The 16,408-nt window shown below is 44.1% G+C and overlaps 1 protein-coding gene across 1 annotated transcript in view; it reads right to left on the bottom strand.

The window, feature by feature from the left end:
• LOC138284728 (uncharacterized) overlaps window positions 1–16,408 on the bottom strand; it is a 108,454-nt gene that overhangs the window by 41,316 nt on the left and 50,730 nt on the right. Inside the window, exons 9-11 of the mRNA XM_069223842.1 lie at window positions 16,018–16,242; window positions 11,583–11,668; window positions 4,314–4,450 (exon numbers count right to left, since the gene is read on the bottom strand). Coding sequence (XP_069079943.1) covers window positions 4,314–4,450; window positions 11,583–11,668; window positions 16,018–16,242 — 448 coding nt within the window. The remainder of the gene's footprint in view (window positions 1–4,313; window positions 4,451–11,582; window positions 11,669–16,017; window positions 16,243–16,408) is intronic.

The following is a 16,408-nucleotide window of genomic DNA, read 5'->3' as shown; positions in this document are numbered from 1 at the left end:
CTAGAAGTTTCATCACAAACCTTACTTGATACTGTTGGTTTGGGTGCATGTTTAGTATTACGTTTTGGAATGCTTGTACCCTTTGTGGACTTGGAGTGGCAATCCCTTTTTCTGTGTTGATTGTTGCTCCTAAGTATTGTTGTATTTGACACAGTTGTAAGTGTGATTTTAGGTAGTTTATTGAGAACCCTAGCTTGTGTAGGGTTTCTATGACGTATTTTTTGTGTTGAAGACATTGTTTCTGAGTGCTGGTTTTTATTAACCAATCGTCTAGGTACGGGAATACGTGTATGTGCTGTCTTCTGATATGTGCAGCTACTACCGCAAGGCATTTTGTAAATACTCTTGGTGCTGTTGTTATCCCGAATGGTAACACTTTGAATTGGTAATGTACTCCTTGGATTACAAACCTTAAGTATTTCCTGTGGGAAGGATGTATGGGTATATGGAAGTAAGCATCCTTGAGGTCTAATGTTGACATGTAGTCTTGTTGTTTGAGCAATGGAATCACGTCTTGAAGTGTCACCATGTGAAAGTGATCTGATTTGATGTAAAGATTTAGGGGGTCATTCTGACCATGGCGGTAATTACCGCCATGGCGGAGGTCGGCGGTAGCACCGCCAACAGGCTGGCGGTGCACCGCTGGGCATTCTGACCGCGGCGGTTCAGCCGCGGCCAGAAACGGAAAGTCGGCGGTGTACCGCCGACTTTCCGCTGCCCGTCTGAATCCTCCATGGCGGCGGAGCGCGCTCCGCCGCCATGGGGATTCTGACACCCCCTACCGCCATCCTGTTCATGGCGGCTCTCCCGCCATGAACAGGATGGCGGTAGGGGGTGCCGCGGGGCCCCTGGGGGCCCCTGCCGTGCCCATGCCAATGGCATGGGCACAGCAGGGGCCCCCGTAAGAGGGCCCCAAAAAGTATTTCAGTGTCTGCCCAGCAGACACTGAAATACGCGACGGGTGCAACTGCACCCGTCGCACCTTCCCACTCCGCCGGCTCAATTCTGAGCCGGCATCCTAGTGGGAAGGTTGATTTGCCCTGGGCTGGCGGGCGGTCTTTTGGCAGCCGCCCGCCAGCCCAGGGCAAATGTCAGAATCACCGCCGCGGTCTTTCAACCGCGGTGCGGTGTTCTGACGGCGGTACCTTGGCGGACGGCCTCCGCCGTCCGCCAAGGTCAGAATGACCCCCTTAGTGTTCTGAGATCTAAGATTGGTCTCAGTGTTTTGTTCTTTTTTGGTATTAGAAAATACAGGGAGTAAACACCTGTTCCTTTCTGATGGTTGGGTACTAGTTCTATTGCTTCTTTTCGTAACAACGCTTGGACTTCTAGTTGTAATAGATCCAAGTGCTGTTTGGACATGTTGTGTGCTTTTGGAGGCACATTTGGTGGTAATTGTAGGAATTCTATGCAATAACCATGTTGGATAATGGCTAGGACCCATGAGTCCGTAGTTATGTCTTCCCAATTTTTGTAATAATCAGTGAATCTCCCCCCCACTGGTGTTATATGTTGGGGATTTGTGACATTGGAGTCACTCTTTAGTTTGTGGGTTTTTTGGGCTTTGGAATTTCCCTCTTGTTTTAGGGAACTGTCCACCCCTATATTGTCCCCGAAAGCCTCCTCTTTGGTATTGGCCCTGGTATGTGGGTCTGGCCTGTGAGGTTGAAGGTTCTGTGCTTTATGCCCGAAACCCCCCTCTAAAGTGTGGCTTCTTAAAGGTGCCTCTGCTCTGTGGGGAGTAGAGCGCGCCCATGGCTTTGGCCGTGTCTGTGTCTTTCTTTAGCTTTTCTATAACTGTATCCACCTCCGGCCCAAACAAATGTTGTCCATTAAAAGGCATATTCAGCACAGCCTGCTGGATCTCTGGCTTAAATCCGGAGGTGCGTAGCCATGCGTGTCTCCGAATGGAGACCGCCTTGTTTACTGTTCTGGCGGCTGTCCGCTGCGTCCATAGCCGATCTTATTTGGTTGTTGGAGATACTTTGGCCCTCCTCCACCACCTGTTGTGCACGCTTCTGAAACTCTTTGGGAAGATGTTCAATTAAATGTTGCATTTCATCCCAATGAGCCCTATCATATCTTGCCAACAAAGCCTGTGAAATGGCAATGCGCCATTGATTGGCTGCTTGTGCTGCAACCCTTTTCCCTGCTGCATCGAACTTTCAATTTTCTTTGTCGGGTGGCGGTGCATCCCCAGAAGTCTGTGAGTTTGCCCTTTTCCGGGCTGCCCCTACTACCACTGAGTCAGGTGTTAGTTGTTGCGTGATGTACACAGGGTCCGTAGGGGGAGGTTTGTACTTCTTCTCCACCCTAGGTGTGATGGCTCTGCCTTTGACTGGGTCTTGGAACACCTGTTTCGCGTGTTTTAACATGCCTGGTAACATAGGCAGACTTTGGTATTGGCTATGTGTTGATGACAGGGTATTGAATAAGAAGTCATCCTCTATAGGTTCAGAATGCAGTGCTACGTTGTGAAAAGTAGCTGCTCTGGAAACCACCTGCATGTAGGCAGTACTGTCTTCTGGGGGTGATGGTCTTGCCAGGTAGCAATCCGGACTATTATCAGATACAGGTGCATCATATAGATCCCATGCATCTGGGTCATCTTGGCTCATCCCTGTGTGCGTTGGTGATTGCATCATTGGGGGTGTTGCACTTGGGGACAGTTGCGGTGAGTGCCCTGGCGATCGCTGTGGTGAAAAACGTGATGGAGTTTTTTCTTTAGCCACCTTTGCTTTTGGCTGTTTTTCAGTTTCCTGGAAAGCGAGTTTTCGTTTCATTTTAATTGGGGGAAGAGTTCTTATTTTCCCTGTGTCCTTATGTATATGGAGCCTTCTCTGTGTATAGTCTGGCTCTCCCATCTCTAGTTCTTGTCCAAACTTATGGCCTTGTAGTTGTGATGAAAGGCCTTGTTCTTCGGTATAGGAGCTTTGTTTCGGCTCCAAAGCTGGATGTTTCGGCACCGAAACCTCTTCAGCAGTCTTTTTCGGCTCCGAAGCCACCTTTTTCGGTTTCGGGGTGCCGATATCTCGGTGCTGAGTTTGGTCAGAGCCGGTATCTCAGTGCCAAGTATACTCTGTGCCGGTATCTCGACCGGAGTCGGATGTCTTCGGCATGTGTGTGCCCTTTTTCGGTGCCAATGCTTGGTCACCGTGCTTACGGGTTAAGCCATGGCCTGTCGGCGGTGGCGTCCCCTGAGCTTTTATTATTTTTATGTGAGTTTTGGCCGGGGATGATTTACTCACTGTTTGTTGCCTCGCCGGCTGCTCATTCTCGGACTCGTCCGAGTCCGAATCAGGAATGGAGAATGTCTCCTCTTCTTCGAAGTCGGGGTGTCCAGCCGGCGTCAACGCCATTTGAAGCCTTCGAGCTCTCCGGTCCCGTAGCGTTTTCTTCGACCGAAATGCCCGACCGGCCTCGCAGGTATCCTCTTTGTGTTCGGGGGACAAACACAAATTACAGACCAAATGCTGGTCTGTATAAGAATACTTTGCGTGGCATTCGGGGCAGAAGCGGAATGGGGGCCGTTCCATGAGCCTTAAAGACGCACGCGGTCAGGCCGACCAGGCCCCGCCGGGGAATGGAAGCCCCGAAGGGCTACCGGAGCTCTTCTTTTCTTCGGTGTCGATGTGCTCTTACTAAACCGATACCGAGCGCAAACAATACCGACAAATTTTCCGATAGTTAACTAACTTTTCCGAACCGAAACATGGACCGAAGAGGAACACGTCCGAACCCGATGGCAGAAAGAAAACAATCTAAGATGGAGTCAACGCCCATGCGCAATGGAGCCGAAAGGGGAGGAGTCCCTCGATCTCATGACTCGAAAAAACTTCTTCGAAGAAAAACAACTTGTAACACTCCGAGCCCAACACTAGATGGCAGGATAATGCACAGCATGTGTATCTGCAGTTACACATGCCATCGAACATATATATATATATATATATTCTCAAACAAAAGTGGTCTGAAAGTTGCTGGGCGGCGCACTCCACTGCCGGTGCCAGTGACGGAGAGAACAAGTCTCAAAGAATACAAATCACCAAAAGTATTCACCGCACTCCACGAAGTTTCAATAGTGCATATTTATTTCAAAATAACAACCACCATTTATTTTGAAATAAATATGCACTATTGAAACTTCGTGGAGTAAGGTGAATACTTTTGGTGATATATATATACACAATTCCACATACAACATATACAATATACAACATATACAATATGAGGCTCAAAATTCTTCACCATTTCCATCTCCCCATCTCCCTTGTTTTCATATTTGTGCACAGTCCGGGCTGTACTGGACTCACCTGTTCCCAGGCACACAATGATGATATCAGAAGACTTTGCCACTTCCTTTACCTCAGCAGGGGAGTACTTTGTGCAGAGAGGATCACTACACCCTGCAGCATATTTGACTTCTACAGGCAGCATTTCTAAGCCTTTCCTGTGTAAAAAAAGAAACACATATTCAAGAAAGTATATGATTTACATACAAGCATATCTGAATTATGGAGTGGAGAAAGGCTTTGAGGTGTATGATCATCCTGTCCAGATGGTCAATGTAGGAGGGTTGGCCTACAAGGAAATAGACAGAATGACCAAAATGCAACAGCATCACAGAGGTTGACAGTGCTGGTGAAGAGTTAATCAAATGTGAGTTAGACGTGACACACTATATCCTAGAAATGCCTAAAAAGTCAGTATGTATGTGTTAATTCTATAGCACAAACCTAGCCAAAAGGCAGTGGAGCACTGTAAAGGGTCAAAGACCAGCATAAGCTCAGTGAATGATAGGAGAGGTGGCTGGTTTGTGGACTATTAATGCAATGTGATGTGTTATTCTTTAACTAGATGTGACTTCAGCTCTTTCTAATTTGAAAGAGTGTTGTGGCAGTCCTATTGGCTACAGGGATGTTGTTCCAGATCATGGGTACATAGATGGAAAAGCCTTGCTGTCTTGGTTTTCGGTTTGTACACTTCTTAGTCTGAAGTCTGATGGTGTCCTGGCTGCAGGTGTGCTGAGAACCACCAGAGCTTGTCTGCAGGGTAATGTGTGATGCTGGTCGTGATGTCTTTGTAAATGTTGCAGGGGATACTGGGGCCCAGCTTTGGAAGGTAATGGAGTTCCATCTGGATGAGGGTGATGTGATCATATTTCTTCAGGCTCTGTCGTATGACGCCCGCTATTAGAACTAGACTGCTAGATTAGGGGCGGCATCCAGGGGTGGCTCCTTCGCAATGGCGAAGGATCATCAGCTCCTTGCCAAGCCAGCAGCGGAAAAATAAAACAATAGCTTACTATTGTTTTACTTTTCAGCTGCTTGCTCAGCCAGCAGCAGGTGCAAGGAGGGGCGGGCTGGGCCACGGGAGGGAGGAGAGAGGAAGGGGAGTGGAGTGCACTTAAGTGCACGTGTGTGCTTGGCCAGCCGTCTTAGACTGGTCAAACACACATGCGCACTTAGGTTCCCCCAACCTGGCCGTGTTACAGGTTGGTGAAACTGCACAGACTCCCATGCAGTGTTTGAGCGGCAGACCAAGCCGCTCAGACCAATCCTGGCACTGCTCTCATGCTATGTTTAGCATGAGAGCAGGGCCAGGTCTGCATGGGGAGCCTGTGCTGGTGTCCCAGGGACTGCTGTGAAATAAACACCATCAATTGTGAACAGGAGCAACGCGTTGGAATGGTATGTTTTTTTAAATTTTATTTTTTTTTTTTACTTTCACCCCCTATCCCTGTCTCCCCACTGCCCGCCCCTCCCCTTGAGATTAACGGCAGCCGTCGCTGGCGGCATCACCACCATTTGTGGGTGACTGAGTCAATCCCACACCGTATTGGTAGCTGTCGGCCCAACCCTTTCGGCTAGCTAGCTGCACCTCACCCCAACCTGAAACATGACACTCTATGACCTCTCAGGGGAAGTTATGGTCGACAAGTCTCACCCCTTCCTCTCGTTAGCAAAACGTCTCATACACAAACATAGGCAATGAAAGAGATGCAGGGTGGTTTTCATTACATTTATTGAAAAAACCGCAATCTACGATAAAAAACTTCAATTAGGGCAATGAGGCATAACAGCATTAGAATGGTGGTGACCAGCAAGATGAAAATAAACAGCCCCAACATACTGGAATACCTATTTAGATGATTTCTACTTACCCTTAGCTCCTAAGCGAGAGCATAGCAGTGGTAGCATAATCTGTCCGTACTTAGTCCATGAGATGAGCACCCACCCCCATTACCTGAAGGTTAGGGGTCTGCCAGACGTCTCCGGGGGTTGGCTGTAGAGACGGCGCTGAGGCCAGCAATGAAATGACATAGACAAAATCCTAGGTGGAATGGCCTTTCTGTTGTCCCTTGGTCTACAGAGTGTTTTTATAAGAAAACATGTTTTTGTTCTGTGAACAAGGACTGAAGTGGGCAAGTGCCTAGTTGTCAGACGGTTTTAAAACTCTTGTGGTGACAGTTGCTATCTGGATCACCATGTACTTGGACTCGTCAACCTTGGGTCAGGAGACATGGTGAAATGTCGTACACAGAACAATAATAACAAAGATTTTCCAGAATCATAAAGTTACAGCTGATTAGGAAATAAAAACTGAAAGCAAGCTAACTAAAAATGGAATAAACTGGAATAAATGAAATCAGCGGACATATGCAGGCAAAAGGGCACAGACTGCAGGCTAAGCTAAAATATGTGTGCCTAAGCAGAGTGTAAAATAACTTCACAACAGCTGTGGATGAGATGTCCTGTGGTATGTAGGCTGCCCTTAAGGGGTGCCAGCCTGGGCGTCTAGTAAGCCATGTTGCAGGGCCTTGTCCTCCATCCAGATGCAAGAGTACGACAGCTTGAACAACAGGTATGAAAAGTTGTTTTCTTAAAGAAACAGACTGACTTTCTTTAGAAGTGAGAGCTGGTACCAGGCTGTGTTTGTTTTTTGGCAATGCGTTATTTGAGGGAGGGGTTGCAGCCTAGGGTGAATACAGGTGACTTGGCATTCAGTGAAAGTTTGGGGAAAGTAACAAAACTCCAGGTATTGTTCCAACCTTACCAACAAAGTACGCAACAGAACAAACTAAATAGTAACATATTCTATTTACAGCACAAATAAATGGCATTAGTGTGGCTTTCAACGCTATATATAAACACGTTATTATTATAATTAGCCAAAAAACATCAGGATATTCATTCCCAGTACGTAACATCACACAGGAGATCCAATGTAATAGAACTAATGAAACCACCAATAATAATTTCGGTCACATTTCGAACATTAACATGGCTGGCAACTTTAAATGTAGGAGCTGGTAGTTTTCAAATTTAGAAGCTTATTTAAGATAACACCTAAGAATATTTGCAACAAACTGAAAAAGAATTGTTTCATTATTGTTGAAGTAAGATGCAGTAACTAAATGGACGTCATGGGCCAAAGTTTGAAAAGTGCATTGAATATTTAATTTACTGTGAGCAAGAAATGTGTTATGTTTTTAAATAAGTCAAACACGATTTTTTATGAGATTAATACATAACAATTGTACTCTGGAAAAATGCCTCAATTTTCTTTTGTTTTTGGGTTTTATATGTTTTAATTCCGAATAATGTATGTGCCATAATGCTAGAGGAATTAATTGACAATGTATAAGCTATTTGTTTTCAGGCTACACGATACTCAACACCATAGCCAACGGAAAGCACAGTCCAAGGTCAAATTTCAGCTAGTTTGATTATTTTAGCTTAAAAAAACTTCCCACCATATGAACTTCAAAATAAAATTTCCATTAAAATGCTGTTTATTTCAAAATGTGATAAAGGCTGTCACAGGCTTGTATTTTACTGTCTGCATTAGTAAACTGGCTGTGATCGACAAGACTGTTTGGAATACCATTGCTTTCTTCAATTAAATTTTGTTATGTTAAGGAAAAATCAAACAGTACTTAAGACTTGTGAACTTTGTCATTTGAACACCACGTGTAAAGAGTCAATTTGAACCCTGATACAGATAAGGGGTGACAACAAATTAAGAAAAAAATCAATGTACGTTTGTCTTTTGTGCACATTTTACACAGGTGAAAGCCAAATGATGACAATGAAGCCTTTGGAGCTCTAGAGACATTTTGTGGATGCAGAAAACCTGCCCATCAATTAGAATAAATCAGCAATGACTTTTTAAAATGTGACTAGGTGTTGAGAGGGGCCACAGGGCAGTGAAGGGTGAGCAGTCAAAGGCTTCTCGGGGAGGTAGTGAGGGGAGCGGGAGCTCAAGACTCAGTCAAACAACAAAGTGGTTAAAATAAAAAGAAAGTGTTCAACCTAATACTTCAAAGTGCAATTAGGGTTCTCAGGCATAGAGTTGTAAAGCACTTGACCCTTTCGGTACCCTCCACCCCACTAACGGTGTTTCCTTGTGTCTATAATACCTGGGGTCATATGTATGACCCGGTTTGCGTCGCTTGTGCACCATGCAACATGGCGCAAGAGTGACGTAAACCTTAAGTGAGATTTATGAAGCCACGCAGGGCCACCTTGCGTGGCCCCACATGGCTTTATAAATCTTGAGTAAAGTAACGCAGCACAAATTGTTGAGTTACATTACTCTGCGTCAGGGAGGTGTTTTCATGGGTGTTGCATGGGTGTTCCCATGCAACATCCATGGATTTTGATGCATTCCCAGATTAACAAGAACTTGTAAACCTGGTTATGTGCCAAAAAGATACGCCTCCCCAGAAGAGGCATTACTAGGAGAAGTATCTTTAGTTCACCTTGTTTTTTTTCCTCTTTCCATGTGTGCTGCTTACTGCAGCACACATGAAAAGAGGAAAACGCCTCTCAAGAGTTTTTTGTGCCCTTCCTGCACAAAAACAATTCTACATTCAACACAGGCACCCTTGCATCATGGTGCTAGGGTGCCAGCACAGGGGAAAGGACAGGAATGTGCGGTATTCTTTTAAATACCACATATTCCTGCCCTTTGCCAGTGACGCGGGGCAGCACAGCATGGTGACGTGCTACACTGCCCTGCGCCACAAAGCCCATAAATCTGGGCCCTGACACTGATTAGGCACAGATGCAGTTCACTCAACACACCCCACAGCTTAGATGTGCATAGTTCTATTCGCCTTCACCACTTTAAGTTCAGCCACTAAATATTTTTAGGTTTCTATAGGAGAACTCATTAGGCTTCCCCAGTCTCTCACTTCACTCACAGTTAAGCTCCACAGTTACCTGCATTCTGTAGACCCAGTTCAGACAGTCTGAAACAGACGCATGAAGTAGTCTCACTTCTGCGACTGTGGCTCTTGGAGTATGGGAGAGGGGGCAATGGTGGCGACCTTGCTCAGTAATTGATGACAGAGTTGGTTAAGTGTTGCAGCTCATACTGCAGAGCCCATCTTCCACAATAGTAGCCTCTCAAGGCTGAGTGCACACAAGGCCGGAATAGATGGCAGGTGCAGTCTCTGAACCAGTCATCACCAGTTGAGTGTCTTTTTAGCATGTCTTCTACTTTAAAGCTACAACGAATATCAGACTCCAACATCATCAGTGACAGCACCATTCCCTCAACAAGGGTGCCGACTTCACACAGTGCTTGTCAAAATAAAGGTCTTGGTGTAGTTCACAGATATTACTGCTCAGGGAGACCGGGGGACCCCTTTTTCACAGTTCACTCCTGGCTGTGCTCCCTTGTAGTTGCTCACTTCCTCTGGTTGTTTCTCACTCTAGGGACAGCCTGGGCATCTCTTCTTGTAGGGCTGAGCATACTCCTTCCCCCTCTGAGCTCTATGGAGGCAGGAAGTTGTCTGGGGTCTATAAAGCCCCTCAGCCCTCCAGCATAAAGTACAGACCTCTGGTGAGGTACCCTCATCGCTAGGAGTCTGGTTGAAAAGCAGACACCAGCCCTAGTCACACAGCAGTCCTTTGAAAGTAGTGTAGAACATGCAGGTCCTTGCTCTTGAAGGACAGAGAACTGGAAGCAAGTGAGATGGTTTTGAATACACCTTTAAACATGTTCTTCAAGCAGGGATGGGGATCCACATACGGTTTCAGAACTGGTTTGGTCTGATTCTCTTTCAAATGTCCTTTAATTGTCTGTTCCTCAAGCACAGCCTTTGTGCAAGGTAAATGGTCCTCACAGCACATAGCAATAATATTTTCTATAAGCTAGAGTATTCAAAACAAAGGTCCAGTACCGTGTGAGATTACTGCAGCAGGCTGCCATCTGTCTTAATGAATAATCCATGGCAGTCAAAAGGGCAGGCCCGGCCTAACTGCAGTCTTACACCTACCACCCACCAAAGGAAGTGTTAAGGATGAACTAATGAGCAGCTCTTTGCTTACTAGGCTCCTGTCGAATTTCGAAGGGTGTCCTGATTCCTTGACTTCTGTGTCTCCAGCCTCCAGCTAAGGGACTGTGTGCACATACTTCCAGTGTCTGGGAAAGCTCTTGCTACTATTCATCTTGTGCAAGGATAAACCAGAGGTTATCAAAATGGATCCAACTGGTTCCGTACTCACATTCACAGCATACATTCTGTCCTACTACCATACATGTGCCATGCACTCACTGCACATAGTCACGCTCAACATGTATATAGAATGTCAGTGCATGGATTTGAAGTTCACATAACTGCCAACCTTTACATAAGAGGCTTCAGTAAACAGCACTCTCCCTGATACAAAGATAAAGGTCTGGTCATACTAATGGTTCACAAAAACTCAGCAGGCTGCCACCACTGTTTTATGTGATTTACCCAGGGCTTGGACAATAGTCCTATGCCACATAGGCTATGCTTTGTGTATCCCTCCATGTCACAGAATACATTCTTGTTTTTTTTTTTAAATGTATTTATCAGTTTTATTGACAAACAGATAAAGAAGGTGCCCATGCAGCAGGAATCTCAAGATCAAATTTTTAGACAGTGCAAGAAATGTCTCAATTTCCTCAGCCAGTTCAACATCACTTCTCGCCATTTTCATTCTTATTTTTTCGGCCATGGACCATTACCCCACATCCTTGAGCAACCAGATCACCTTGGAGACCTTGCTGCTTGGCCGAGCTATTCACAGAACAGGTTCTTCACCTCTCATTACGAATGACATGCCTAGGTCTCTGCGCTTATGCTAGATAAGTGTAATGAAAGGGCCAAAGAAACAAGTCAACATGCAGTTGGGCACTCAAGGCAAGGGTACACACACATATACCATGCAGGAGACATTACCGCTCCAAAACTGGGAATTTGCAGTGTGTTAACTGTTTTTTTAAGAGGTCGGTCTTTAGCTTACATCTGAAGTGGAGGAGGGATACTTAATGATAGTGTGTGATGGTTCATGTTCTTTCTACTATCTGTCGTTTGAATATGTAAGTTCTCTGTATCCCGATTCATACCTCTGCTGTACAAATGTATAAGAGTTGCCTACATCTGCTATCTAAGCCATAAAATTGTGAACTGTATGTAAATTTTAATGTTTCTTGGGCCTCTCCCTAAGCGGATCACTGTTTGTTGCAACATAAGTGGGCTCTTAGTTCATTTTGATGTCAAGATGTTCCAACATAGTGTATGAAACAGCTTCCATCCTTACCTGGGTGTCGAGATATACCGCGGATCAGGCGCAGGCGCATAGTCCCCAAACAGCACCATTGGATTGTCAGCAAAAGGGCCCAGGACCTGTAGCAAGCATATCACAGTCAATGAGGTGAGCTGATAAGGCAGCGTCTTCTGAATGTTCCACCTCAACTCTAACAGCTGCTCATATGGCACATTGTTATCAATTTTTTTATGCTGGTCTTGTGTCCTGAAATTTTGCATTTTTGACTTGTGATGCACATGATCATGTGTTCAGAACTTTACATATTTTTGGATTTCAATCTTAGCTACTGGTGAGGGGGGCCATATCAGCGTTAGTCACATGCTCATGTGCTGGGCTAGTAGGTCTCTCATCTGAGTTCTCCTCCCAGAGTGACTGCGACTCTGCGGTTGGAGATTGCTAATCGAAAGAATGTCCTCCTGAGTGCCTGTTTGGCAATTCTCGCTCCACATACTATTTGTGTTATAACCATCCTACATTTCCTTTATGGTGAAAAAGTAGTGATAGATAATTTACATACCTGATCTTTTGTTAAAAAAAATTATTACAGAAAAAAATTATTACAGAATATCGACTACCACTATTGCGAACCTTTAATATATGTATTTTCACTATAATTAGATGTGGAGTTAAGAAGAGTAAACCTACACTTATCTATATATTTCCATTTACGATCTAGTGGTAGTTGATATTCTGCCCTAAATTTTGTAGCCGGTATTCTGCACTTTGCATTGCAGTAGAAAGCCTCTTTTCTCTGTTGTCTCCTTAATACTTCCTACTAATTGCCTACTGTAGTCACTTGTTTTATTTATGTTCCAAACGTTGTCTGATTCTTCTCCTGTTTTCAACCTCAGTACCTCAGAGTCACCTGGCATATGAGCCTCACTTTGTCTGGGGCCTGTCTCTGAGCCTTGTTTTCTCTCTCTGAACCTTTGGACCCTGAGTCTCCCTGTCTCCGACATGCCCTGTGCCTACACATTCATGTTCCTCTTTGTCTCTTAGTCTCAATGTTTCTGTGCCACATGGGGCCTGAAACTCTGAGTATTTGAGCCTCACTGCCATTCACCTTAATGTCATCTAGTGACTGTGCAGTATTACAGAGCACTTGAAAATCCTCTAAACATGCTGGGCAGCGATTCCCCTCAAGCCCAGGTTGCACCTCATTATGAGTGGCTCAGTAAATGGTTCAAATTCTCCCCATCCCAGAGTTAACAATACCGGGGCTACCAGTGCCTCCAGGGGTGGTTACAATCCACACCATTACGAGTTGAACCCTGAGGGACCACTAAGAAATGAGGAAGTACTGAGGAATCAGAAATTCCCGGTCCGATTCCCCTGGTAAAACCTTGTTTCGGGCCAAACTTTCACCTGGAGATTTCAGGTGCTCTTAGTGGAGTTGCCACGGATCTCATAACTGCGAATGAACTCGTAACTGCTGTTACCAGTCCTTTCAAAATTTAGAGGCCACTAGTAATAAGGGCAACTTGAGTGCACTGTGGGTTGTGTGAGGTGAGTTGGTCAGCACAAGAATGGTGCTTCTGTCAAAATATAAATTTGCCTGCTGCAGTTCTCCACATGCACTTAATAAAACATAATTATTCAGGCCTTTTGCAGTAACATCTCCCCTCCGCTATGCGCCACCCTTACCCCATTTTATGGAAGTGCCCGGCCTGCAACAGTTGTTCATCACATTTTTGAGGGAAAAATGACATAATTTTGAAGTGAAAGAATGTGTTTCATCACTTTGTTTTCTTCTTTATCACCTAGATTTATGTCTTCACTTGGAGCACTACAACCATACAAATGTCAGTGCATTTCACCATCATGCTTCCTTAAAGCCTTATCTAGGATACCTTGGAGACTGGTTTAATTTTCTTTCATCAACGAAATTTCAAAAGCATTTATTTAGTTACCTTTCTCCCCTCCTTAGATCAATTTTCAATGTTCTACTAATCAAGAATCACTTATTAATAATTGGGGCTTTAAGGACCAGATGTGTGTGTGTGTGTGTGTGTGTGTGTGTGTGTGTATATATATATATATATATATATATATATATATAGTCACAAAATAGTAGTTACAAATTTGACCAGAATATTTGCAACCAGTAAAGATTTTCAAGAAATGACCTATGTGCTAATAGTTTGGTTCTTAAAAATCCAAATAATAACAGGTCGCAATCCAATCTACCTCATGAATATCAATGAGGTAGGTCCCAAACTGACACTCACTAAGGAGGCCATCACAGGGATGGTTGCCTGCTGGGATCAGTAGACCATCTTGTCAGTGATCGCCTTTGAAAAAAAAAGGAAACTTTTTTAAAATGCAGCCTGTTTTCCTTAACGTTAAAGATGATTTTTTCTGTTTGTTTGAGTGTTGTGAGTGGTGCTGTGGGCCACTCTCTACTTCCCAACAAAATTGCTTTTTAACTTTCACAAACAGTGAGATGTCCCACGGGCCCCCATTCCGTTTAGTGGACGAGTTACAACCTCCTTCTAAGTGTCGGTAACGTGTCAATGTTTCGTGGCTGCACTTCACTCACAAGGCATTAACACACAGCATACAAGGACATCTGACAATGCCGAATCTGAGCGCCTGTGGCCAATAAAATGCTTAATAGACCTGTCTCTAATTACTTAAATTCCTTTAATTTAATTTTAGGTAAAACTCCGGCAAAAACACTATTTGACAACCTCGAAAAGGAACCCTGGGCGAGCACATAATAGATTTGTAAATCACTCAGATCTTAAAAAGCCTCATAACTTTCACTTATTCCACCATTTTTCTACCAAACCCTAAAGACAAAGCTGTGGGCGGGGCACATCATATTTTCTAATGGAATTTCGACTCATTCTTTATTGAACACTTCTTTTCACACATGTTTCTGCATGACTGATACATTTTGATTCCTATACTTTCAGGTGTAACATACTGTTACCATTATATTACAACATTTTATTAGTTCCTTGTGCTTAAAAAAAACACACACTTTACTACAGTGTTCAGAGAAAAATAATTTGTTCCTGTTATGACTCACTCCAACATTCAAGTGGAAAACAAAATTTTTATGAGAAAAAATGAAAGTAGAATCGAATTAAAACAATACTGATATAATGTATAGTGATTATATATAATATATATAAACCATCTTGGTTCTACGTCCCCGTGTTAGCTGCGTTATCAGTATTTTTAATTTACTGTGAAAGGAATAAAGGAATATTTATTCCCATATATTCTGAACGTCACGATGGTTTTAATTTGAGCAAGCCCCCATTTTGACCTGTGTACATTTTTATCAACACTTTCTTTATCAAAATCATTGTATTACTTTCACTGAGATAAACCATGCAAATTGTTTCACAGCCGGGCAGAGGGTTTATCTTAATGAGTTTTATATGCCCAAGTGTGCGAAATTACATTCATAGAAGAAGATCATTAATACATGATTAAATAATTATGTGATGATTTTTTAAAGTGAGCATCTATTAAAAGGCTGCCAAGGGCAACAGAGATGTGCTTATAACTATTATTAAATTCACTTCCGTGAATATAGTATATAAAATGATGCCTGCACTCAATGGATTACTCTCTAGATTAGGAAAGATATCTAGGCTGGAGTCAGTGGAAACCTCCTATGAATTAGGGCGAAAGAACACTCCAATGTAGTGTTTACATGGGGCCCTTGGGATGTGCAGCGAACTCTTCCTGCTACTGCCTACACGATCCCCTCAGCGAAAGGTCCCTGGCACCTCTGGCACAGGCACACTGGCACGGACCGGGGATAACAAAGGTCAACTAGGGTTAGCACCTGCTACCAACTCTTTACAGCCTTGACTACAATCAAGGGTACACATGTGCTTCTTGTCTTTACAACATAGTAGTGTATGAAACAGATATGCTTTTTAGGTCTGACAGTGCACCTATGTGCTAGCCTTTCTTGTTTGTAAATCTTTAATATATACATAGTGGGCTTTGATACATCCAGAGAAGTATTATTCTCTCAGCTCATGCTGTTGGTTATTTGATGTATCATTCTGACTTTCAAACAGTAGCTCAATAGGAATGCACAAGGGTCTATTTTACATCTGAAAAGACAAATTGATCATTACGCTGCGCGTCAAATTCATTTATTGATCCCCCATATATTCATTCTGTACAGAAAGCAAGTTTTGTTTTCTTACTTTTATCCCAGTGCTGGCAAAACCAAAAGGGCAGAGTTTAAGGTGATAAGCATAATTTGTGCATGCAGCGCATGTAAACAGTGAAAATGAATACCCATTGCCAGACATATTGGCCTTGCTTTTTGTTGAAGGTCAATTTTTTGAAATGATGTGTCAGTTGTCCCTGATGGTCCACGAGCCTCCCAATGAAGATCATATGGTCGCATTTCACCAGTGTGTACTCAATATCTCCTGTACCAGGAACTTACCCCAATCTTACGCCCTGTAATGTCGCTTAGGCTCAGGGGCAGCATGCTCTTGGTGTTCTTCAACAGGACGAAGCTCTTGTGAGCAGCCTCCAGGGAGAGGTTTCGGTGTGCCTCGCTCTGCACCATGCTCAAGTTGAAGGCATTGTAGGGATTCATGTCCATGGGGTCAAACTCTCCCAGGCGCATGCGGGTATAGAACAATGGACGCACTCTCTCTCTGACAGTCTGCAGAAGGAGAGAGTAGACATTGACAGGGATTCAGTGCAGAAAGAGAAGACAAAGGTCCATCAACAGCATGGGAGCCTCAAACTCGTAGAGGCCAGCAGGCACCAGTACCGTAGACTGAACCTCAGCAAACAACAACAAGTGGCACAGAAACAGAGCAGCGCCA

Source organism: Pleurodeles waltl, chromosome 3_1 (assembly GCF_031143425.1).
Source record: "Pleurodeles waltl isolate 20211129_DDA chromosome 3_1, aPleWal1.hap1.20221129, whole genome shotgun sequence".
NCBI classification, from domain to species: domain Eukaryota; kingdom Metazoa; phylum Chordata; class Amphibia; order Caudata; family Salamandridae; genus Pleurodeles; species Pleurodeles waltl.
Note: the sequence above shows the minus strand (reverse complement) of the source record. Positions and strands in the feature narration are given on the sequence as shown.